Below are 26,213 nucleotides of genomic sequence, written 5' to 3'. Positions count from 1 at the left end.
TCCCTCCATCATCTCACCGGACCAGACAGGGTTTATTCATGGTAGATATTCTTTTTCTAATCTCATGCGGCTTTTTAACATCCTGTACAATTCCTCTTCATCATACACACCAGAAGTTTTAATTTCGCTGGATGCAGAGAAGGCCTTTGACCGGGTGGAGTGGGATCATCTTTTCTATACGCTACAGAAGTTTGGTTTTGGCAATAAATTTATTTCCTGGGTGAGACTGTTATACACTTCACCCACGGCCTCTGTTAGAACCAATAACATCCTCTCTGAACATTTTCCTCTCCACCGCTCCACCCGGCAAGGCTGTCCTCTGAGTCCCCTCCTGTTCGCTATTGCCATTGAACCTCTTGCTGTGGCCCTTCGGTCACACCGACGTATCAGGGGTGTACTCAGGTATGGTGTTGAGCATACTATCTCGCTGTATGCGGATGATCTTTTGGTGTACATTTTGGACCCCTTGATCTCAATCCCAGCTACTTTAGATACGCTAACCTGTTTTGGCCGTGTGTCTGGCTATAAACTTAATCTGTCCAAAAGTGAGATTTTGCCCTTTGCAGCAAGAAATTTCCCACTGCACAACTTTCCATTCAAATTTCCTTCGGATAGTTTCGTATGGGGGTATTCAGGTCACAGCTCAGTTCAAGGATTTATTTAAATCTAACTTTCTTCCACTGGTTGTTAAGATGCAAGATAACTTTGAGTGCTGGACTTTATTAAATGTATCCCTCGCAGCCCACGTCAATTCTATCAAAATGAACACCCTCCCAAAGTTTTCCTACTTATTCCAATGTCTACCTATCTTTCTTCCACAGTCTTTTTTTTTCTAAGATTGATAAATTAATATCCGAATTTATCTGGAACAAGAAGACTCCGAGACTATGCAGACCCTGGCGTCTAGCATTGCCAAATTTTAGATTTTATTACTGGGCCTGTAACCTAAGAGCAATCCAGTTCTGGCTTCATTTCGAGGGCTCCGGTTCTCCCCCAACATGGATAGTTATGGCATCCATGTCTGCCAAACCAGCCTCTCTGTCTTGTTCATGCTCCTGTAAATCACCCCATTTTACCTTATTCAAAGAGTATAATAGTTAAATCCACTGTGAGGGTATGGAGACAATTCAGGCGATATTTCAGCCTTCAGGCTCCTTCTCGACTGGCCCCGCTAGCACCAAACCTGTTATTTCACCCTTCAATGATTGATGGAGCGTTCTCTTTCTGGCAGGTGCGGGGTATCAAAACAATCAAGGACTTGTATAACGACAACATATTTTTATCTTTTCAGCAGTTTTCAAACATAAAAAATATTTTTTTCAGATATTTACAGATCCGTAGCTTTGTAAGGAATGTTTACCCTAGCTTTCCTAATTTACCAGAACCTACTGGCCTGGACCCATTCTTGACCCCGCTGCCTGCTACGAAGGGCATGATCTCTGTGTTATATAATTTCATTCACTCTATAAACCCAGCCTCACTTCTTACTATAAGGACGCTATGGGAGAACGATTTACAATGTGAACTCACGGATGATGTTTGGGATGAGTGTCTGCGGCTGGTCCATTCCTCCTCCATATCTGCTCGGCACGGGTTGCTACAGTGTAAGATTCTTCACCGTTGTCATTTGACTAAGGTCAGACTGTCGAAAATATATAGTGATGTTGATCCCATTTGTGACAGATGCCGCCAGTACCCGGCTACTCATTTCCATATGTTTTGGGCATGCCCTTCCCTGAATACCTTTTGGTTGGAGATTTTTAATACTATTTCACAGGTCACCTCTGTTTCTTTCACACCATCGGCGGTTAATGCCCTGTTTGGAGTTGCCCTCATCTCTGCTATACCAAATTATAAGAAGAACCTGGTGGCCTTTGTGACCCTCTTAGCTAGGCGTCTCATTCTTATAAAGTGGAAATCCCAGACTCCACCAACCTGTCAAATGTGGATGAAGGACATTTTTTACTTTATCAATATGGAGAAAATTCGCTGCACACTGAGAGGTTCGTCCGCTTCTTTCAGGAGAACATGGAGACCATTTTTTGAGTATGCGAATAAATTGACTTTTCCTAACATCCCAAACTGACAAACAATCCCTTGTACATTGTCTGATCTGTTTTTAATGTCATGCTTCGTACAGTTGTGTGTGATTGTTCTCTATAATGTGCCTTTAACAACGGCCATCTATGTAGCTGTCTAACTCTTCATTCTGTATAGGTGACCTGCCTTTTTTTGGTTTGTTTTTTTGTTTATTTGCTTGTTTTTTTTATTATTGTTTGTTTATATATTTATACACAAGTGTCTTGTACATTATTTGTTTTTATCTGGGTTTAGTGATAATGATAATGAGAAACTTGATACTTGCTTTCTTATAGCTGTCATTTATGTGTTTGAAAATTCAATAAACAAAGTTGGAAAAAAAAAAATTCTTACGCTTCTAGCTATAAATCGTGTCTGTAGTAGTGCATTTGAGGCCACGGTAGTCGAATACGTTTTATTTTTTCTCTTATCGTTGTCTCTCCTCTCCACTCTAGCGATGACATCACACACTAGCTCTCGAACATTCTCGCAATACACACCCATTCATTTTTTTGGCGTGGTTTTTGGTGATTTTTTGGCAAAACCGTTTGCCAAAACTCTTAGAAAAGTCACAGCACACTGATCCTGGCCGAGTTGCACGTTTTGATACCTGTTTTGTGTGTGTGTGACAAAAACTCTGGGAGGAGATGCGAGCCAAAAAAACGGCGTAAGAATAATAAGTTGAAGAAGAATTAGGCGCGGTGGATAACATATAGTGTGCGCTTTCAGGCACACTCAATGATGCATTTACATAACACTTGCCAAACATAAAGCACAAAGGCTTTTTTCGAACCAAACAAAAAAACATGACATTAAAGCAGAGTAAATCTTTGTGTGACATGTCACAGGAGTGAGTGACAGAATGTTTAAATCAGACTTCAGATTGTTGTGTGGAACTGATGCCCAGAAAACAGCTGAACCCTGTTAACCATGTGACTGCTGACATTGAGCACAAAAACTACAAGAAGCTAAATGATAAATGAGACTTGACATGATAAATCTGATCAAATGTATTTGTATTTCTGCAGCAGAATCAAGCTGTACACACGAAGGCATCGTGGATAATAAACGTAGATATCGGTGGAAGTTATTTGGGTGAAATGACCCTTTAATCCAGCAGGTTTGGGATCATCAGATTTCACCTGAGTCACAAACTAATAGCAGCCTGGTGATGAGATCATAGACTTTATATCAAGATGGGCGACATGTCTCCACTGATACCCAAAGTATCTCGGACACAGCTGCAGAGTCTGCACGGTAGTGATCAGGGTCGAATAGCTCCGACATTCACAGCTGTTCTAGTAACAACAGATCAGAGCTCTGATCCAAACACGTTATTTCATATTGGAAGTTCGTGGATGATGGCCTGACTTCTACCTAATCAAGACTTTATTAACAACAAAGTTCTGCTACAGTTAATTTATTTTGGCTAAATCTGTTTTTATTGGTTAAAACATTGGTTTGGTTTTATGTTTTTTGGTCTCTTGGTGTACAGAAGGACTCTGTGTGTCTATGTGTACAAGACTAACGTTATGAATGAACAGCCTAATTCCATATCCATGAATGTAAATTTACTGGCAGCCTGAACAGTTAAAAGTCTTCATGCTGATCTGTATAACATTAAGAATTAGATTGTTTCTTCTTATATGCACTATCTTTGGTACATGTTTTGTATATGTAGTTTATTTGTATTATTAGAAAAATAAAATATATATACAGTATATAGTGGTCATAGTTGGACCTGCGATAGAGGTCCTGTGCGTGCGCACGCACACACACACACCCACACACTCACAGTACAAAGAGGGCTCAGCTGTCAATCATAACTCTTTTTATATCATGAAATAACTCATTCAATCCAAACTTATCAGGAAAATAAACACAAACATCAGCTGAAATGACAGATGTGTGATTTTTTACTTTGTCTGGTCTGTTAACATGGAGGGGGCAGAGTTTATGACCTATATTGCTGCCAGCCACTGCAGGGCGTTCCAGATGTTTTGGCTTTGGTTACGTCATCCATCTTTCTATACAGTCAATGATCCAGTATACTAATTAGCATGCTAACATGCTAAACAGAGTTCGTGTTGATTTATTGGCATCAGAACATGGGCACCGATTCAGCTCACAGTCGATCACCTGCTGATGCCCAAAACAGTCTGTGACATCACTTCCTCTACGCTTTTGAGTCTCAGTTGTCGGCCATCTTGTCGAGGGCGGTGAGTGGTGCGAGGATGCGACTCTTGTTTGTCTCCACGATGTGTCCGTTCTGGATCATCTCGTCCAGGATGATGTGAACTCGGTCCAGGTTGAACATGATCTGACGACGACTCAGAGTCAAAGAAACAAAACCAAGAAAAAAAAAAAAAAAAACACATGCTGGCATTTAAACATCAGACTGAGACGGTGGCTCATGGTCACATGAAAGGATACGTCCAGTTCACTCTGTTGGCAGACAAACACAAACACAGTTATCAGACTGGAAAACAGATGTGGCTTAGTTCAGTCTCAAACCAGATCTTAAAGTCTGAACTCACCACGCGGCTGAAGTATTTATCCAAAACCTCCACGAAGTTATGAACCAGCTCGTAGACAGACAGCTCGTTCTGTGGAGACGAAACGTTACTTCAAAAACAGACAGAGTTCAGTAACTCGAGTCCTCGGCTCAGAGACAACAGGTGGAATCATTTCAGTGACATCAATAAATATGCCTGGTGTCGCTTTACTTCTTTTCAACAAAGACTCCCTGTCCGGTTTCCTGTTTAAAAGGTTGAGTAATAAAACAGCTGATCGCTGTATCAAACAACATTTTATTAACTCACCTCGCTGTCTGTGACTCCGACCACGATATACAGAGCAGCGTACTGACGGTAGACCAGCTTGAAGTCTTTATACTCCACAAAGGAACACTGAAAACAGCAGCACAGTTAAAGGTCCATTCATGATGCATTATTGAACACCATGTACACACAGACAGACAGACAGACACACCTGGTCCTTCTTGCGGCTCAAGCAGCAGCGGACCACGTCGGCCTCCAGCACCGCCCTCCTGCTCAGTTCCACGGGTTGGTAATACCTGGACAGTCTGGTCTGACCCTGCCGGTTCACCATCAGCACGAACTTGATCATCCTCTGATCACAAACACACAGCACAGCTGCCACTCATTTAACAGATCCGTCACAAACACAACCACCAATTGAAAATCCACCCATCCTTTTTTGTAAAAACAAGAAAGTGTTTAAATGAGAATATATGAGAAGTTTAGAGCTGTAACTTATATTATTTATTATATATTTATTTCACTTATGGACATCAGATGTCTGTGAGGAGTCAACAACACACTGCTTTAGTAAAAGTACAAAAGTATCCTTTAAGTACCCAAAGTAATCCTGCAGACTGTCCCCTTACATTCAGAGTAATATGACGTCATATTATCCCATCACCGTTTACTGGGACAGATGTTGCGTTTACGGCTTCCGATTCATGCTGTACTTGAGTGAGTACCTGAAGGTAGCATATTGTCGTACTCGGATATAGCCAACCAGTTTACAGCCGTTAATAAATTATAACATTTAAAATGACGATATTTAGTGTCATGTAGCAGTTAACGTCGTGTGAACGTCTTCCACTCACCGGCGGCTGTTCGCTGTCTGCCTGTTTCTACCTGTTTCTGCCTGTTTCTACCTGACCTGCAGCAGGCTGAGCCCCATCACACAGCCTAGCAACAACAAGCTCACTTATGTCAGCCAACTTGTTTTAACATTGCCAGCAGCGACGCGGCACGGCCGCTCAGACACTCACAGTCAAATTCAAGTTACATTAAAGTGATTTTTATGTGAAACAGAGTTTCAGTTACCACTACAAGGAAGCTAACTAGAGCTGTTAGCATTCGTAACGCATGCTCAGTATAGTCCTCATCTGGTGCGTTCACAGAACAAATGGTAAATGGGAACTTAAACACTCAGCCAGTATGGAGAGACAAATGTACATACAGTTTGGTGACATTATCATTTTTAATCAATTTGACAATGAAAACAAAATTGTTACAGAACAGTGCTTTTTTATATAACTTTTTGTTTTGTTTTTTTCATTTTTAAAATGTTAGTATTGGCCCAGGGGTGTCCAACTTTTTTTTATTTGACAATGTGAAGATGCCCGATATATATTCATAGGCTCCAGATAGGTGGTCAGATTTCCTGCGGTTTGCCCGTGTCTTGAACGTCACACAGTGTTTTTGGATGACAGGAAAAAAAAGCAGGATGTATCTTTCCCGTCATGCAGCGCGCCCGGGTTCTCCCTCCGTGATCATCGCATCCAGGGAGAGAGAGAGAGCAGTAATGGCGGCCGGGTAGATCCACACACAAACACCGCGTCCGCAAGCAGCCGCACTCACCGCAGCGCTCCGGGGGCAACCAGCCTCACACACCGCGGCGGAGTCAGCGTGAGAGACACGGAGCGGAGAGACGGGATTCAAGGGGGACGGGAATTGTTTAGTGGAGCGTTGCTGGCTGGGACTTTCCTTCTACTTTTCTAAAAAAAAAAAAAAAAAAAAAAAAAAAAAAAAAAAAAAACATGGATGAGCACCCCGGCGGAGGAGGAGGGGTCGGAGCGGGCGCCCCACGACAGCCTCCGCCGCCGCAGCAGCAGCAGCAGCAGCAGGGGAGCAACAGCAGCGCTAATCCGTCACTTGGAGGTGGAGGTGGTGGAGTCATGGTGCCGCATCAACCGGACGAGCTGCCCCGGCCGCAGCAGCAGTACACCATCCCCGGCATCCTGCACTACATCCAGCACGAGTGGGCCCGGTTCGAGATGGAGAGGGCGCACTGGGAGGTGGAGCGGGCCGAGCTTCAGGTTAGCCCGCTTAGCTTAGCTTAGAGACTAACCCAGGCTAAGAACAACAACAACAACAACCCGGGGGTCTCTGCCCAGAATGGCGTTAGTTGTTAAAAGGAAAGCTTTGCTGTTGACCACATTGATCATTCGTCACGGTGTTTTACTTTATAACTTTAAAACTGTTGCTAACGTTCGCGGCCAACCGAATGTTTGTAACCTAGCGGCTAGGTGGCTAAGCTAACGGGTCAGAGCGGAATGCGCGAGGTTACCGTTAGCGCGGCGCGTGCTAGCCGTTAGCTCCGCCGCGCTGTCAAACGGTTAACCTAGCACTTAGCATCCACTGCTGTCGTCACTTTCTCCTGTTAGCTCAGAGTTTACACTCCGACCCCGCATTGGTGACAGTGACACTTTTTCCATTATGGACACGGAGTCGGTGCTCGGTGAAGGAGAAGTGAATCCAGCTGACTGTCAGCTAATCTCCGTGCAGCCATTTTGGTTTGTCACCCTAGCTCAGGCAGCTGCGGTGGCACGTTAGCTAATGCTGCTGTCTGATCAACAGCTGGGCCTGAGTGACCACACAAGTGTGTGTGTGTGTGTGTTTGAAAGGCCGAGCTTTAAAAAGCCTTCATGCAAATAAACGTGTCTGCTAAAGCTGTTAGCATCACACACAGAGTGTGTGTGTGTGTCTGTTAGGCTAACACGCACACACACACACTCATTGACCATGAATGAGATCATTTGGAGTTACTCATAATGATTACATTTTCACTGTAATCTGAATACTCTGACAGACTGAAGGACCACGCCGGTTATTTAGACCTCGTCACCCCGTCTGTCATCAGGGCTGTTATGTGCTTTTCCAGGTCTTGTTGCAGTATTTATGAAATCCACCACAAAGGAGATGTCTGTCTGTCTGTACCGAGCACTGATCTGATACCGGTGTGCTCCTTCCCTCGAAGTTCTCGTCCATGTGCTTGAGTGGAATTCGTTGGACCGAGCATGGTAACCTGAGGCAGAGGCCTGAATGAATGGTTCAGTCACGTTAAAGCATTTTACAAGGACGCAGAGAGAGAAACGTTGTTTTAATGTCGATTTGTGAAGCTTATTTAATGTGGGGCTGAAGGGTACAGCTTCGTATATGTGATGTTCAGATAGAAGCAGGAAAAGCTCATGCCTATTATGAGTTTAAAGGTCGAGAACAAATTTAAAGAGAGAGATGACACAGTTGATGTGTTGTGTCACACTTCCAGGTGTCTCATCGTGTCATTTTGTTGGTTCAGGCTTCAGCTCCTGTGTGTGTGTGTGTTGGAGAAAGATGGTGTGTGATGTGCTGAAATGTGGAGCAGTTCATGTCTTTGTCATAACACACCCTGCAGCAGGCAGATTCAAGTGTGTGTGTGTAATGACATGGTTTAGTACACACTGTTTCCTCTGCTCTGACTTGTTGCGTTGTGACACTGGATGCCTTCAGCATGACTCTGCCAGAGTTCCCGATAAGAGTGGAACACACAAACGGCTGCTGAGGTTTGAGCAGGGCGAGCGAGCAAAGGTGTCGACGGTCCTCAACGTTTACTGTAGGAGGTGGCCGATGAGTGCTCGTACGCTTTCTGGAAACGCTTCATCGATGCAGTGAACTGACTGTTTAATTTCAGCTTTTAGGAGGTTGCTTTAAATCTTTGAGTTCCAGGCCAAAAGCTGTATATTGTCCTACTTTCCATTTAGGGATTCACTGACACTGACCTTATTAGGCAGACTGTCAGACAGATATGACCGATCCACAATTAAACACAGTTCATTTGTCTTTAGAGCATTTATATGAAGTGAGCTCTGATAATCCCAAACACTTTGAAAAGAGACATTTGATGTGGATCGTTGGATTCAGGACTGATGATTGATATATGCACATTGTATCATTATGAATTAGTTCAAAAGTTGTTAGAATTGAGTGAGACCTGTGAAACTCCAGCTGTCCAAAACAACGACAAAAGCTCATCAACAAAAGTTGACTCAGCTTTTACTGAAGTCAGTAACTTGTCTGACTTTTAACAGGCACATGATGTTATTTATTTACAAAAGCAATATAAGTGCTAAGTACTGCTTCACACACTGTGGTATATGTACTACCAGCGATATACAACCTCCCCAAAATGAAATGAAAAGCAAGAATTAATTTCCTGTAACATTTGTGTCTGTATCATACATCCATAATTAGTTACGAGCTATGTGATGCTTAAAATATTAAGCAGAGGTAAAATGAATGCTTCAAAAGCACTGCCACTGTGTTTATTATATAAATAAATATTATATTATTATGAATATTAGAAGGAGGAGTCCTGATCATTTTGGTCTGGACTTTCTGTCTCATTCAAGTCAGTCAAAGTGCAGCACAGCGGTCTTCGTTATAAGCTTTCAAATCCACATTATTTTTGTTATTTAAGTATTGACTTGTATGATGGAATAGTTTTTATGTCTCGACAACTGTCTTCTTTAAAAAGATGAGCTACACAGGATCAAGTCAGTGGAAAATTTACTACTAATAACTTTTTGAAAACCTCATCGTCTAGCAGCCACTAACGGATAAATGAGACGACAGACAAAGTCACTCAATAACTCGATTATAATTCATTGTTTTGTATCTCATATTTTACAAACATTTGGCTGCTGATAATTTCCCACACAAAGGTTACAGGGTCAAATTAAAATGATCTATTTGAATAAAGCAGGTCCAGATATTAGGGAAAGGAAATTCAACTATACTTTATCTGCTGATATTCTTTATATGAACACACAACATTTCTTCAAATGAGCCCTCAAACATATTTATCAACACTTAGGTAGGACAATCTAACAAATGAACAATTTTCTGCTTTGTCTTAAACATATACAGCTGTAATAGGCCAATATCAGGTGGTAATATAAGCCTATAGTTGCAGCCTGTAAATAACAATTTCCAACAGCTTACCTGTAAAATCTTGTGGCACCATCCTGCTTTTTTTTTTAGGCTCACTTCACTTGACTTAATGGATGCTACAGTGAGGCAGGGAAGGAATACAACGAGCAGCAACAATGAACTCCCAGTTTAATACGTGTTCAGCTGTCAAACAGCGATGAAGTCACGAGTGTGATCGTATCAAAACTCAAACTGTTGGTCCAACTGATGACCACGTGTGAGCAGTCGGTCTGTCTGTGTTTCAGCGTGTGATTTGTTTCATTGTTGTTGGTATTCACACAGCCGACATTCCAGCTGGTCTCAAAGAAGTATTTTGTTTTCACATTGTTTGAATTGTTTCTCCACCAAAGTGGAGAAACAAATCAGATAAAGTACTCGTCATATTCTTGGCACGTCCACCCATCCAAACATCCGCCACACAGCAGTAAATCCCAGAGAAATGACACGAACGCATTTTAATTGTTTGTCTCATTTGCCTAATCTTCCTGAAGCTTCTTCAGACGTGGAGGAAACGACACAGAGCGCGAGCTGAACTCCTGCTGAGCGCTCCTGCGTTCAGTTTCTGGGATTATTTAGTCTAAAACGTCTTAACGGCCTTGTCATGGGCATGAAATCTAAAGGTTTTCTGTTCTGGTGAACAGAGGCGACATGATTTATGTTGGAAGTGACTGCTTATTTCTGCCACCTATCATTCATCAGTATCTGTTGATAGGCCTGTATTGTGTCTCTGTCCTTTCCTCCAGCACGCTGAAACCCTCTGATTGGTCCACTTAGTTCATGTTTGCTGTGTAAACTGGCAGAGTGGACAGACTGCGCCCCGCCTGCACTTTGAACGTGGTTTTATCCAGAAAACACTTGATCCTGCACAGCAAGGCCCCTCTTCACTTTCACTCGCTGTGCATGCAGCACTGTTTGTTTTGTCCAAGCAGCCTCAGCTCTGATTTGAACTGTGCAGGCGCAGCAGTGGCGATGAGCTCTGACGCGTTACAGCTCCACAGGAAGCAGCAGCTGATCAGTTTATGGTCTGCGCTGGTAAAAAGGACCCGAGCTGTAAAATGTTGATGCTCGGTCAGTTTCTGTTGCCATCACAACAAGTTGGAGGATGTGAGGCGTTGTCAGGAGCCCAGACTTCCTGCTTCAGTGTCCATGTGCACACACTGACCTCTGACCAGCCTTTCACTACGCATGACAGTGAACTCAAGTTGTGGAGTCATCTCAAACAACTGAAACTGTTTCTTGGCTCTTGTGATGGAGCTTCTTGTTCGTCTGGTTGGATGACATGTTAAAATAAGTTAGATAATTTTTCAGACTCAGGCGGCGGAGTTGAAGGGCAGTGCAGAGAGGAGACGTGAGTTAAAGATACTGTGTGAGATGAAATGTATAATACATATAAACATATACTTTTAGCCTCAGTGTGACTTAAACCTCCCGAGCGTACTATAATCTCACAAATAATGTCCCAATATCTCCTTAGAAATCAAAATATTCCTGGAGGACTTGTCTGTTTTGAAGTTGTCTTCAGTGTCACAGTGATCCAGTGAGAATTGTCTGTACATCCATGAGTGCTCTGCAAACAGGAGCTGCTAACAGCGAATTCAGCTGACTGTTAGTTACAGCCTGACTGATAAATCGGTCACAGCCTTCATGTTGCCTGATATGCGTCAGTATTACTCTTTAAGGCCGTGCAGAAAAAGATCTGTTATGTTCTGTTTGTATCATGTATCATTTTAGAGTGTCTTGTTAAGTTGTGAAATATCCTGCTTCTGTTACATATATTACATCATACATGCATATAGAATATCTGCTGCTATATCAGATTCTTTTACTGATATCAGCCAAAAAGTAAACAAATTCAGGATAATGTTGAAACACACAGCTAATTAACTGTCTCCATGGCAACATTATATTAATACGTCATGTTTACATCAGCATCACTAAGGCATCTTTCCCTTTAGTAAGAATATGAAGAGTTATGAATAGGGATGCACCGATCCGCTTTTTTCACCTCCGGTACCGATATCTGAGGTTTAGTATCCGCAGACACCAATCCGATACCGATTTTATAAAAAATAAATAAATAAAAACAGTGCAGAATTACGGTAACAAACGGTACGTCTCATTGTGTGGACAAGACCGGGATCATGCTTTTGTGCAAGGCAACATCAGACTTGACTTAAACATTTCTTTCCTATTTTTTTTAAAAACAAATAAATAGATAGAAATGTACTGAATTATTTATTTAATAACTGTGCACCAGTTCAATAATCTTTAAAAAAAACCCAATAGCTTCACAAGCTTGATAGACATTCAAAATAAACAGTCAGTTCTCTGTAATGGTTTAGTTAAAAATGATTTTAATATTTTACACAAAGGTGTAAACTTTTCACCTCTTTCCTTCATCTCCTTCAAAGTTAGCGGCTTCATATCGCCTCTGTTTTGTTTACTGAATTCAGTGAACTCCACGTGCTCTCTGGCGTGAAATTTCTGTAGGTGCTTGATTAAGTCTGAAGTAAATGTTCCCCATGGAACATTTACTAGAAAATTTAATTAATTATGGGCTGTGATTAATTAATCTAAATTAATCATTTTTTTTACTTTGAAAAGCATCCAAACATATTCAAACATGTTACAAATCAAACTGAATTTGGTACATAAATAAATCAATGACTAGCAGACATTATTATAAACATTAAAGTTCTTTTGAAAATGTTCATATTCAATATGAGCATCTCAGGACAAACCTATAACCTCAACCTGACAACAGATTAACAGTCTCTCTTAAGTTAGCTCAGCGGACAGCCAGGAGAGGTCGTACAGATAGCACCCTCTAACACCGGCAGTCCGTTTTGTGAGGCAGTTCGTTTATCAGTCGCTAGTAGTAGCGAGGCTGGCTGGTAATGCTAGCATCAGGTTAGGGGTGGGCGATATATCGAATATACTCGATATATCGCGGCTTGTTCTACGTGAGATGTATGAAATGACTATATCGCGACCATCGAGTACTTGTCATGTAAATGTTTTAAGCCGTCGGCATTTAATTCTCGGAGTTTTGCCTGTGTCACTCCTGGTGCTGCTCACAGCACGCAGCACACTGCCCCGCCCACCCAGAAAAATCCCCTGCGCGCATGCGTACTTTTTGTAACAGGTGAGGAGAGACGTGAAGAGCCCGAGCGAGTTAATTGAAGATGGAGACGGACGACTTGGTTCCGAAGAAAAACAACTGCGGTCACGCCAGCCGTCTCTCGTTTTCGCGTGGTCACGTCAGCTGCTCCAATATTTTCAAGTGCGCCCTTATTGCGACTTTATGTCAAATACTTTGAGAAAACTGGGAAAGTCAGCGCTAGCTTACTGCAGCGTGTGGACACTTCCGGTTTTCAAAATAAGACGTGGGTGTTAAATTTATTAAAGGTTTATTTATAAAATATGAAGAATGGTTAAAATTTGATTTAAAAAAGTGTGTCTCATAAGCCAAGTATGATCCTGCACTGCTTCAGTGCTCATATGTACATTATGAAATATATTAAAAATTCATAAAAAATATGACAATGCTATCAAGGTAATAATGACATTATTATTTATTAGAAATAAACAATACAAAACAACAACAACAAAAATATCGAGATATATATCGTGTATCGCGATATAGCTTAAAAATATCGAGATATTGGTTACAGGCCATATCGTGCAGCCCTACATCAGGTGTAGTTCTTCTCGTCTGCTTCCATCATGTTTACAGAGCAGGTGTGGGTGGAGCGTTTTCCCGATTTAAAGATGGCACCAGCAGGTACCACACAGCCTGATTCGCCTGCTTTCATATCATGGTGGACGGCAGCGAGCGTTTAAGGAGCATTACCGCCACCTACTGTGTTATTTTTTTTCTATAAATAATGAATCAAAATGAACGCATTAATTTGACAGCCCCAGTACTAATAAATTATACACAGACTCCTCTGTCTGATTTCCCACAGACAGTCGTGCCTTCATTTTGTGTTCTCCTCCTCCTCAGCCACGCTGAATTTGTCCACACAAAAAAACACACGTCTCACACACACCAAAGCGAGCTGCCAGAGGTCAGGGGTCAACCCCGTTTACCTGGAGAGCAGTCACAGGGCCAACATTTATCGGCAGGCCGGGCAGCGCCACGGTGACTCCGTGTTTTGGTAAAGGGGGCAGGGCTGCAGGACGGCAGGCTGTAATTAGGCGGCCTGGCCTACTGGGCCCTACTCTGACAGCCCGATCCCAGCTGGACGCTAAAAGTAGACTGGCCCGAAATAACACTCACACACTCACACACTCTACTCACACTCATACTCACTCACTCACTCACTCACTCACAGTGGCTGAAGTTCAACTGCCAGTCAGTCATAAAATGAAAATATGATTAAAGTAATGTGAAAACCTTTTTTCTTTTTTTTTAGTTTAAACTAGAGACTCTTTAGCGAGTTCTTTTGAGTAAGGACAGTATTGGAGTATTTGCGTTAGTTGTTCAGAGGAATGGCCCTTAAGACCCCCACCACCCCCCCCTCAGCCTGATCTGTCAGCCTGGTAAATCTGGGCCAGTGAGCTCACTCCTCCTTCATCATCATCACCCATGCGCTCTGACCTCACTCCAGCTCTCAGAGGGGCGCTTGATTCATTTTTACCAGGTGCACTGTCCAGGAGGGGTGGTGTGACTTCAGTCTTAAGCTGAGAACACTCGACACGCTCCGGTTCAGATTAGTCCAGATTCTTGTTGTCAAACCTCAACAGGTGTAAAGTGGTCGTGACGCCTCCGACAGTCTGCCGTCACACAAACACGCCTACATTTGATTTATTAGATTTTTCTAATAGTTGGTCAGACTTCAAATGGCAGCATGTTTGAGGACTGTTGATGTGTTTCTTCAGATCCATGCTAAGAAGTTTGACTGAGATGGAGTCTGAAGCTTTTTCATGACAGACGTTCATAAAATTTGAAATATAAAACGTACATGAGATGATTCTGTTTATCTACATCTTCATTTTACACCTTTAATTAATATTATGGGTGGTATTGGCAAAAAATGTGACATTTTAAAATGAAATATTGATATCATTAATAACACACACAATGACACATTTTTATCATCCAATAATCATTTCAGTTTGTTTCCACTCTCTCTTTTGTACATTTATTTACAGACTCTACCTCCATACACTCATGTTGACTGTAATTCATTTGACTAAAGAGACAGAACACACACATAAAAAATGACTTCTGTCCATAAGTAATGTTTAGTTATCCTGAATTCTTTATCTACATGACACTGTTACCAACAAACACACAGACAAATGTTTGGCAAATATAAATTTCTCCTTATTGAAATATCATGCGTCTCTTTAAATGATTTACTTATTAAACTTAATTAGGAATGGGTTTCAGTCCTCAGTGGAAATCAGATCACGTATTAAAGAGTGTACAAACACTTTATGTTGTGAAGCAGGTCGACATCCACACAGGCCACCAACAACTGGAGCACATCATCACAGATCATCATGTCTGACAGAATATACTGTGTGTGTGTGTGTGTGTGTGTGTGTGTGTGTGTGTGTGTCATGGCCAATTTCCTGTAACTGTTAATGACTCACGGTGACATCACTGCTCAGCTGACAGTTTTTCCTTTTAAGTAATTTCTCTCTATCACCAACTGCCGTCTGCTTGTCTTCTGAATGTCGAACCTGAAATACTGAATTCTCTCTCTCTCTCTCTCTGTGTCTCTCTCTCTCTGTGTCTCTCTCTCTCTCTCTCTCTCTCTCTCTCTCTCTCTCTCTCTCTCTGTGGCTGTCAATCACAGAGCTGACCAATCAGAGCAGGGCTGACTAAGTGTGGTCTGTTATGTAATCCTCCTCCCAGACGTCCTGGTTCACTCCCTCCCTCCCTGTCCCGGTTTCCCTGTCGTCATGGCGACCTTCACTAGAGGAAGTCGCGACCCCCAGTTTGCCTCTGAATCCCCCCTGTTGCCATGGGCACCCTGGCAGAGAGCACTCAGTGTGTGTGTGTATAAATAGCTGTCAGCCCTAGGCCTTCGTCAGTGTTGGGTTTCAGGAGCAGCTGCTCACAGACAGACAGACAGAGAGACAGGTGGGCTGACAGTGAGACAGGAGGTGCTGCAGGTTGAAGGAGGTGATCTGATGTTGACTGATGACACACAACTTGTCTCTTTGTTATTCGCAACATGGTACGTGCTCGATGAAACATCGCGGCCCTCGTCAGTCGACAGCAGAAACACTGGTCGGTTACACTAACTAGACAGTGTGAGTTAACAGTTGTCTTTATGGGGCTCCCTCCCTGCACTGATGACCCTGCTGGTTGTACAAGATGTCTCCTTTGTCCTCTTCTTTAAGGATCCAACCTGCTCACTGATAGGTGATGTTTAGTTAGCTAACGTAACATTCAAACTTAAAATAAAACTTTAGAGTCGTCATGTATGAAGTTATGCCACAACAATTAAGCAGCCATGACAGTGATCTGTCTGTATGTTGTCCACATGTCCATGTCATGTGTACTGACATTTAATTGCTGATAAGGTAACAAACCCCGTGCCTCGTGTCTGTAACAGGGTATGTATGTACAGTGGGGCAAAAAAGTATTTAGTCAGCCACCAATTGTGCAAGTTCTCCCACTTAAAAAGATGAGAGAGGCGTGTAATGTTCATCATATGTACACTTCAACTATGAGAGACAGAATGGGGGGGAAAAAATCCAGGAAGTCACATTGTAGGATTTTTAATGAATTCATTGGTAAATTCCTCTGTAAAATAAGTATTTGGTCACCTACAAACAAGTTTTCTGGCTCTCACAGACCTGTAACTTCTTCTTTAAGAGGCTCCTCTGTCCTCCACTCGTTACCTGTATTAATGGCACCTGTTAGAACTTGTTATCAGTATAAAAGACACCTGTCCACAACCTCAAACACTCCACCTCACACTCCAAACTCCACTATGGCCAAGACCAAAGAGCTGTCAAAGGACACCAGAAGCAAAATTGTAGACCTGCACCAGGCTGGGAAAATGGAAGACATACGCTCCACGCAAGCTCTCACCCCGTGGGGTCAAAATGATCACAAGAATGGTGAGCAAAAAAAAAGGCTACCTTCAGAAACACACTACGCCACCAGGGACTGGAATCCTGCAGTGGCAGACATGTTACGCCCCCTGCTTACGCCAGTACATGTCCAGGCCCATCTGAAGTTTGCTAGAGAGCATTTGTATGATCCAAAAGAGGACTGGAAGAATGTCATATGGTCAGATGAAACCAAAATAGAACTTTTTGGTAAAAACTCAACTCGTAGTGTTTGGAGGAGAAAGAATGCTGAGTTGCATCCAAAGAACACCATACCTACTGTGGAGCATGGGGGTGGAAACATCATGCTTTGGGGCTGTTTTTCTGCAAAGGGACCAGGACGACTGATCCGTGTAAAGGAAAGAATGAATGGGGCCATGTATCGTGAGATTTTGAGTGAAAACCTTCCATCAGCAAGGGCATTGAAGTCCTGGAGCCAGTCTCCAGATCTCAACCCCATAGAAAATCCTTGGAGGGAGTTGAAAGTCTGTGTTGCCCAGAGACAGCCCCAAAACATCACTGCTCTAGAGGAGATCTGCATGGAGGAATGGGCCAAAATACCAGCAACAGTGTGAAAACCTTGTGAAGACTTAAAGAAAACGTTTTACCTCTATCGTTGCCAACAAAGGGTATATAACAAAGTATTGAGATTAACTTTTGTTATTGACCAAATACTTATTTTCCACCATAATTTGCAAATAAATTGTTTAAAAATCAGACAATGTGATTTTCTGGGTTTATTTTTTTTACTCATAGATGAGGTGTACCTATGATGAACATTACAGGCCTCTCATCTTTTTAAGTGGGAGAACTTGCACAATTGGTAGCTGACCAAATACTTTTTGCCCCACTGTATGTTTCTGACATCACGAGAGAGCTGGTGGATTTGGAGGAAACAAAGTAATACATCACTATGCTCATGAAAGCTGTTGTTTTTTGTTTTTATCATAGAATATAAATAGTAAACCTCAAGCTCGTGGATCGATGAAGAAACCTCAGTGACGGGTTGTTTAGATGAATAAGGTGTATTAAGCTTTTCAGTTTATAATGTCTGTTCTTAGATTCCTGCAAGCTTCAGGTTGTATTCGGCTGCTTTTCTACTCGAGTTTGGAAACGGCACAAAAGAAGAGCGTTCTGAAATCTCGCAGGATAAACGCTGATTTTTAAATCCTCATTTACAGTTGAATGGCACGGCTGGATTGTTAAGCAACGCTGAAATACCTTCAAAGAGATCAGACGCTTTAAACGTTGGATTTTTTTGGAGTGTGTTTTGTGAGGTATTTATCATAGCTGGTCTGTTACCTACAGCTGAGGGCCTGTGTTTATATTCATCTACGCTCTCTTCAAAGCCAACAGATTTCATTTATTCAGTTTGCCATTTGAACAGGAGGACTGCGTTCATGAGGCTGCAGTTATCTAAAGCTGATTTCTAAATGTCTGGCCATGGATGTTGAAGTCATCAGCCTGTGTTTGACGTGTGTGTGCTCCTATTCTGTATTACCTTTGACCTCTGATCATCACCTTCAGTTACATGAATGATCATCTGTCTGTGTGTCTCCAGGCAAGGATAGCGTTCCTGCAGGGGGAGAGGAAAGGTCAGGAGAACCTGAAGAACGACCTGGTTAGAAGAATAAAAATGTTAGAATATGCTTTAAAACAGGAAAGGTAAGAAGAGACACTGTACTGCTGCTGTGTCATGTATGACATTAATATTTGCTTGGTTTGAATAATTTGAAATCTGATTTTTTTTGTTTTGTTTATTTGTTTGTTTCTCCTCAGAGCAAAATATCACAAGTTAAAATATGGAACAGAGTTAAATCAGGGAGAGATGAAGATGCCAAGTTTTGAATCAGGTATGTGAAGAAAGAAACATGAGGAGACCTGCTCTGCCTCCTCTTCTTCTTCTTCTTCTCCTTCTGCCTTCAGCTTTACACCCTCCTCCTCCTCCTTTAGTTTGCTCCTTTTCAATTGTTGTGGTGTTATGAAGGATTTCTCCTCTGAGCTTATTTTCTGAAGGCGTCCAGCAGGTGATGACGTGTTTCTCCTCTCGGCCTCTTGCAGACACCAAAGACTCTGAGGTCTCTGCCGTTCCTGCCAACAGTCAGCTCACCTGGAAACAAGGAAGACAACTACTCCGACAGTAAGAACACCCACAACGTTTTAGTGTTTACTCAGAGCTGAGGTGACTGCAGGTCTAACATTACATCTCTGTACAAGGTCAGAATAGACGTGCAGACGTTTGTCCTTGTAGAATCTGAAAGGAAACGCAGCCGGCACTCCGAAAACTGAATCAAGTTATAGCTGCAACGATGAGTCACTGGACAGGATTTTTTATTATTTTTATTTCGAAAAGGCACCATGACAGTATGTAAATGCATAAAACCCTCAGACATGAACAAATCCACGTATACTTCTTCACATATACAGATTTTACACATCTATATTCAACTTCACGTGTTTTGTCCGCTCACATCTGGGTTAGAAATTCAATCCAGTGAATCTGAATTTGTTTTTTTATTTATTTTTTGAATATTTCCACATTTGCAGTCTTGTGATGTTGTGGTGTTGGACTACTAGTCTTGAATATCGTGTTTAATCCTTTGTGATGCCATTCAAACATAAACTTAGTTTGGGACAGTCCCAGAATATATAGAAACTGAGCCTCATTGTCTCCAACATCAGATTTTTTTTTTCTGGTGTGCAATCTTAAAATACCTTTTTTTTTTTTTTTTTTTTTTTTTTTTTTTCGGGAGTGTTCTCTCCAGTGCACGGAGCTCTGCCTCCTCAGAAAGTCTTACTGCTGCTTCTTTTCATTCATGTACAAGCTGTTCTCATTCTTGGTATTAAAGAGTGTTTGTAGACCTGAAGATGGTTTTGTTTGATTGATTAAACTAAAGGCTGATTCCAGGACATTTATGGTACCGGGATCTAACTAAACAATGAATCAACCAATCCAGAAATGAATCTACAGATCACAGTTCAGAGGTGATATAAAACTGTGTGTGTGTCTGTGTGTGTTCAGGTACCTGCAGGAAGTAGGATACACAGACACCATCCTGGACGTTCGTACTCAGAGGGTTCGCTCTTTGCTCGGCCTGTCGGGCTCAGAGCAGAACGGATCAGTGGAGAACAAGAACCTGCAGCACCTGATCAATGGGACAGAGCGTCGCAAGGACAGCAAGAGGTACACAAACGCACACAAACGCAGTTACTGGGTGTCAGAGGTCACACACCGGTTACACCTTTGCATCTGTTTTTGTGTCTAGGAGTCCAGGCGACGTCCTCGAGACGTTCAACTTCCTGGAGAACGCAGAGGACAGCGACGAAGAAGAGGATGAGGAGGGAGACCTGATGGACGACATCAGCACCGACAAACATCACCGAGCCAAGAAACACAAGTCCAAGGTACACACACACACACTATTTTACTACTACTTTCCTGTCATCCTTCCTTCTCCTCTACCCCTGCTCTCCTCCCTGATTTCTTTGTTTCCTCCTTCACTTTTTGATGTCTTACGCTCTTCTCCTCTTCCTCCTCCAGGTGGGGAACGAGGGTTTGGCGTCGGAGGACGATGCTGACACAGAAGAGGCTCTGAAGGAGTTTGACTTTCTGGTGACGGCGGAGGACGGAGAGGGAGCAGGCGAGGCTCGGAGCTCTGGAGACGGGACAGAGTGGGGTGAGAGACCTGGGGCAGTTTAGAAGTTGGAAAGAAGACATGAATAATTAAGAATAATAATTAGTCAATTCTTTTGTTTGAGGTTTGTTAAATTAAAGTTAATTTTTCTCTCAGTAGCAGAGCCTCTACCATTTCCTCCTGGCGGTGGGAAGTCCTTTCTGTTGGGGGGATCGGACGACGTGTTGGAGAGCGTGCTGGGTTTGGGCGACCTCGCCGACCTCACCGTCACAAACGACGAAACAGACTACAGCTATGACGTAAGACATACAACCAAAGCACGGCTGCAGTTCAGGACGATCACTGATCGATCTAATCACACCATCTATCGTTTGTCGACCTCAGCTGCCGTCCAATAAGGAGTCTTCGTTCAGGAAGACGTGGAACCCGAAGTATACGCTGCGGAGCCACTTTGACGGCGTTCGAGCGCTGGCCTTCCACCCCGTCGAGCCATGTCTGGTCACCGTGTCTGAGGATCACACCCTCAAGCTGTGGAACCTCACCAAGACCGTCCCTGCCAAAAAGTACCTCCACACCAACAGCACACATCCAACAGTGTTCTGACAAACACAGCAAAGGCCCTCTGTGCCTCATGCTCTTTTTCTTGAAAGCTGGAGGCCTTTTATTTTGAAACAGAAACAGAACATACACGAGTTTGACACACAACCTGCAGTAAAATGCAGCTCTGTGTGGATAGAGGAGAGTCTTGTGGCTGGTTTGTGGATTCTCTGCTTCAGAGGAAAATCCTCTGAGCCGGCGGATCTGTCAGAATTTACATCTCATTTTCTTCAGTGCAGCCTTTCTGACACTATTCAACTCGACTTCAAATACAGACCTCAGATCAGTGTCCTCCTCATAATCCCTGCAAATAACTGCAGCACAGAATATCAGAACAGAGCTCAGCTGCTCTTCATCATGATGATGTGTTCAGGAACAGTCTGGATGTTTGCGTTCTGACTTCTAGTTTTTTGTCTTTGTGTTTTTCAGAAGTGCCTCTTTCGACGTGGAACCAGTCTACACTTTCAGAGCTCATGTGTATGTATCTAAACACACACACACACACACACACACACACACACACACACACACACACACACACACACACACACACACACACACACACACACAGCTAATGTAACAGTAAGTACATTAGTTGTTCACTGTTTGTGCTCTGGTGAAGATGATAAACTCTGTTGTGAACTAGTACAAAGCTTTCAAAGGTCTCTGTGTGTCTCTGCAGTGGCCCAGTGTTGTCATTGGCGATGACCTCCAGTGGTGAACAGTGTTTCAGTGGAGGAATCGACTCGACCATCCAGTGGTGGAACATCCCCAGCTCTAATGTGGACCCCTACGATACCTACGGTACACACACACGAGTTTGTAGTTTTGTTCTTGTTGGTATCGTCAGTGGAATAATACACGTTTTATCATTAAACACGTTTGTCAGAAAATACAGAAGAGAAAAGCTGCAGTTCACTAACAAGCCCCTCCCCTCTGTTTTCTCTTGTCCAATCAGATCCCAGCGTCCTGGCCGGGTCATGGATGGGGCATACAGATGCTGTGTGGGGATTGGCTTACAGCGGCATCAAGAACCGCCTCCTGTCCTGCTCGGCCGACGGAACGGTCAAACTGTGGAACCCAACGGAGAAGAACCCCTGCATCAGCACTTTCAACACAAACAAGGGTGAGGACAGGAGTAGGGACAGGAGTAGGGACAGGAGTAGGGACAGGAGGGGAGGTCAGGAGGAGTCCCCCGGAGGACCCGACAGGAGCACGTCAGACTGATCTGTGTGTTTTGTGTGTTTGCAGAGCACGGCGTCCCCACGTCGGTGGACTTCAACGGTTGTGACCCCGCCCACATGGTGGCATCGTTTAACAGCGGAGACGTGGTGGTGTATGACCTGGAGACTTCCCAGAATGCACTGGTGCTGAAAGGGCAGGGAGAAGGCAGTAAGGGACACGCACGCACGCACGCACACAGTGTAATGTGGTAACATTTGTATAATAATAACTTCTTTTCCTTATTGTTTTTCTCCCCTCCCTCCTCTTCTTTCTCTTCTTCCTTCTCCTCCTCTCAGCCCTGCCGGGGTGTAATCATATCAATAAGGTGGTCAGTCATCCCACGTTGCCGGTCACCATCACCGCTCATGAAGACCGACACATCAAATTCTACGATAACAAGTCAGGTCAGTCTGCCTCTCTGTCCTGATCATGTGACCCACACATTGACATCCATGTGCTGATGTCATGATTATGTCAGCGGAGCTATGATGAACAGAAAGAATCAGAACGATACCAAGTGACGTGAATGTTGTTGATTTATCAGTCAAGTTCAAACTGCTAATCTGTGATCTGCCTGCTGAACCTGGACATCACAGTGATGTCATCTAACCTTCAGAAACCTTCATTTTAATATAAAACTGATAATTGCTTAAATGTTTGTGTGTGTGTGTGTGTGTGTGTGTGTGTGTGTGTGTGTGTGTGTGTGTGTGTGTATACAGGTAAAGTGATCCATGCCATGGTTGCTCACCTGGACGCAGTGACCAGTCTGGCTGTAGATCCAAACGGGATTTACCTGATGTCAGGAAGTGAGTCTGTGAACAAACAGGAAGCTGTGATGATCAGTTTAAAGTCTGAACTCAAAGTGCTCATTGTTCTGCTCCTCACCTCCCCCTTTTCCTCCCTTTTGCCTCACTCCACTTCCTTATTCCTCTTCTTCATCCATCCTTTTCTTCCTCCTGCTCCTCCTCAGGTCACGACTGCTCCCTGCGGCTGTGGAACCTCGACAGTAAAACATGCGTTCAGGAGATCACAGCTCACAGGAAGAAGAGCGAGGAGGCCATCTACGACGTGGCCTTCCACCCCTCCAAGGCCTACATCGCCTCTGCTGGTGCCGACGCCCTCGCCAGGGTCTACGTGTAGATGAGGAGGAGAAGGCAGGAGGAGGAGGAGAGGAGCGCAGGGCAAGAGACACAGACAGACAGAGAGAGACAGGCTGGTCACATTAACAGTATTCAGGTCTGTTCAGGTCTCTGAACACAGAATATATTAATGAAAGACTGAACACACACACACACACCCCTACACCCACACACTCACTTTAAGTTAAGAGCTGTGTGTGACCGACTGAAGAGACTGAGAGACGTTCAGCAGCAGCAACACAGAAACGTTGTGGAAACGTTGTTTAAAGCCTGCAGATCGACACTGAGCAGCTCACCTGTCCTGTGATGTCACCTCTGAAAGTAGCTCCGATGACACTACATGACCCCGCCCCCCTCATGTTGACACTAGGACCGACTTAAAGAAAAAATCCCCCAAAATCCTCTCTGCCGTTTGTTTTCCTCTTCTCTCTGGATGACATCACATCCAGGCTGACACTCAGCAGATCAGAAAACACTTCCTGTTATAATAATTAGAACCTGTGCGTTCATAGAGACTCATTAGATACAGGTTACTATGGAAACGCGGAGTCCCTCCTTTTCTCTGGCGTCCTCACAGACAGCGATGGACGAGGCATGTTTTTGCTAAGCTTGAGTCCTCATGACGTCTGTGATGCAGGAAAGACTAAAATTGAGTTAACGGTTGATTCAAGGACACATCTGTTTGTGCTAGTTCAGACGTCCATGCAGGAGAATGCGTGTTGACGTCTTACTGTTCGTCTGTCGTCATGCTGGCATTTGACTGGTTTAGTCCTTGTTGCTAAATATGAGGGGTTATAGTTAATTCCACCTCCAGCTCAGAATTAATGAACTCCACTTTGCTGTTCATACAGTCCGAAAAACACACATTTTTGTTTTTGCTCCCATTTTATCATGAGTCAAGGTAAAAAAAATTCTAGTTTAACTAGTTTTGTTTTTGTTAACAAATGTTAAATTCTGCCAATGAGCACCAAGATGACCCAGGTGTGGCTCCAAAACATGCAGTTTGATCTTTATTAGACACTGAACTATGAATATCTCACATAGTGATACACATACCAAAGTCCTAACCCGCCCTACTCTGCCTCTGATTGGCTAGTACTTCATTGGAAAGTCAGCATAAGCCAGTCAGAGGTGTGAAATATTCATATCTTTTCAAGATGAAACTGTTCGGAGCGTGCTTTTATTTTGACAGTTGAAGACTCACCTGTGTCACAGGCCTGCTGTTGAATCACGTTGATGTGACAGATTTGTGAAGAGAAGAAGTCTGAGCTCTTTGACTTTAACTCGTGAAAAATGGGAGCCAAACCAAAAGTTTGATTGTGAACGCAGCATTTCACATCCATCGAAACTGAAGTGAACTGATCTCTTGTTAAAGTTACACAGCCATAAACCGTAAGAAAAGAACGTTTTCATTTTTGGAAAAATGTTCTTGTTGCTCGTTCCTGCTGTTAAAATTCTAAATTAGTATCAAAGTTTGCGTTCAGCGCTGCTAAAACAGAAGACTGCAGCAGGAGAGTGGACACAGTGGCAAAGACTTTGTCCTCCATCAATGATGGTTTAAGTATCTGTTTAACGTTAAAAGTTTTCACCTCGACAGTAAACAAATTTTGTTTAGTTTTTGTTACGCTGCAAAACATCAGTAATGCAGCCTGACAGGAAACTACGTTCACCTGAAAGGAAATGACTAAGACAACCACAGAAGAAGATGTGAGGGGGATTTTTCCTTTAAGACATTGACCTCTGAGAAGAAGAGAATCAACAGAACGTTTGATGTTTTAATCCTCCGTGGTTTTGTTGTATTTAAGTTTTTTTTAATCTTGAAAACTGAACGAAAAGCTTCAGGAAAAGAACAAGAAAAAAAGATTTTGATCTGCCTAATTTTTTACCGTGTTTTTAAAGAATATAAATTAAATGTGAAAATAAAATAAAGTGAACATTAGCTGCTGATTTTGTTTCAAATACTTGATGAAGACCACGTCGGGTTAAAAGTCAGATTTTCTGTTTCCGTCTCTCTGACGAGGTGTGAGCTGATTGGACGTCCGTCCCAACAGGAACAGAGGATTGGTTAATGCAGCCCTGCCTCAGCCTGCCCCCCTGGCAGGCCAATCAGAGCCCTGCATTTAAACCACCAAGGTAACGAGCAAAGGATTCAGACGTTCAGCGTTACTGTAGTTCCTTATGGACGTTTTCTGTTTGTGTAAAATAAATCTAGTTTTTATAATCGTTTTTATAAACGTGGAAACGTCTCATTAACGGCACCAAGGAGGATTCTGGTTCCTCATTCCCGTCCAGTCCTGTCATCACAAACGCTCACGGACCCCGCCCTTTACTTCCTGTTTCCTGTTGCGTGATGATTCTCGCATTACATCTCCATCTGACGCATAAAGATGGAGTTCAGTTTCTGGATCTCAGTGAAGATTTCACAAAACGTAGAGAAGGCGAGAGGCGGAGGAGCTGCTGAGGAGGAGGAGGTTAACTATGTTTGTCTGTCCTGCTCGCAGCTTCAGACAAACAAATGATCATCAGTCATTATCTAAAAGAGAAGGGTGAGTGCTATTGCGGCATTCAAGTCTTGGGACAGATGGTTAATTTATGTCAAGACCTTATTACAACACCACCAGTTATCCCTGAACCCATCCACTAATCCTACCAGTCCCTGAGGACTTGAATGTGGCTGA

At 43.1% G+C, this 26,213-nt stretch overlaps 2 protein-coding genes across 4 annotated transcripts; one reads left to right on the top strand and one right to left on the bottom strand.

Moving 5' to 3' along the window:
• Window positions 1–3,502: 3,502 nt before the first annotated feature.
• On the bottom strand, window positions 3,503–6,020 carry ap4s1 (adaptor related protein complex 4 subunit sigma 1). The gene is made up of 6 exons (XM_010749130.3): window positions 5,714–6,020; window positions 5,071–5,211; window positions 4,902–4,988; window positions 4,617–4,685; window positions 4,513–4,524; window positions 3,503–4,399 (listed from the first exon to the last, which is right to left on the bottom strand). Exons 2-6 carry the CDS (start codon window positions 5,206–5,208, stop codon window positions 4,271–4,273), a joined length of 435 nt encoding a protein of 144 aa, XP_010747432.2. The 5' UTR covers window positions 5,209–5,211; window positions 5,714–6,020; the 3' UTR covers window positions 3,503–4,270.
• On the top strand, window positions 5,560–25,474 carry strn3 (striatin, calmodulin binding protein 3). 3 transcript variants are annotated; one of them, XM_027290424.1, is made up of 17 exons: window positions 5,560–5,576; window positions 6,362–6,931; window positions 18,502–18,605; window positions 18,720–18,793; window positions 19,002–19,080; window positions 19,963–20,124; window positions 20,207–20,345; window positions 20,482–20,617; window positions 20,732–20,874; window positions 20,960–21,138; window positions 21,602–21,649; window positions 21,855–21,976; window positions 22,131–22,298; window positions 22,424–22,564; window positions 22,693–22,800; window positions 23,116–23,202; window positions 23,367–25,474. In XM_027290424.1, exons 2-17 carry the CDS (start codon window positions 6,653–6,655, stop codon window positions 23,534–23,536), a joined length of 2,139 nt encoding a protein of 712 aa, XP_027146225.1. In that variant the 5' UTR covers window positions 5,560–5,576; window positions 6,362–6,652; the 3' UTR covers window positions 23,537–25,474. The 3 variants fall into 3 exon arrangements, with proteins under 3 accessions (XP_027146225.1, XP_010747431.1, XP_010747429.1); XM_010749129.3 differs by lacking the exon at window positions 5,560–5,576 and having other exon boundaries at window positions 6,168–6,931; window positions 20,735–20,874; XM_010749127.3 differs by lacking the exon at window positions 5,560–5,576 and having other exon boundaries at window positions 6,168–6,931.
• Window positions 25,475–26,213: the final 739 nt, after the last annotated feature.

This window comes from Larimichthys crocea, chromosome XVII, assembly GCF_000972845.2.
Source record: "Larimichthys crocea isolate SSNF chromosome XVII, L_crocea_2.0, whole genome shotgun sequence".
Classification (NCBI taxonomy): Eukaryota; Metazoa; Chordata; class Actinopteri; family Sciaenidae; genus Larimichthys; species Larimichthys crocea.
Note: the sequence above shows the minus strand (reverse complement) of the source record. Positions and strands in the feature narration are given on the sequence as shown.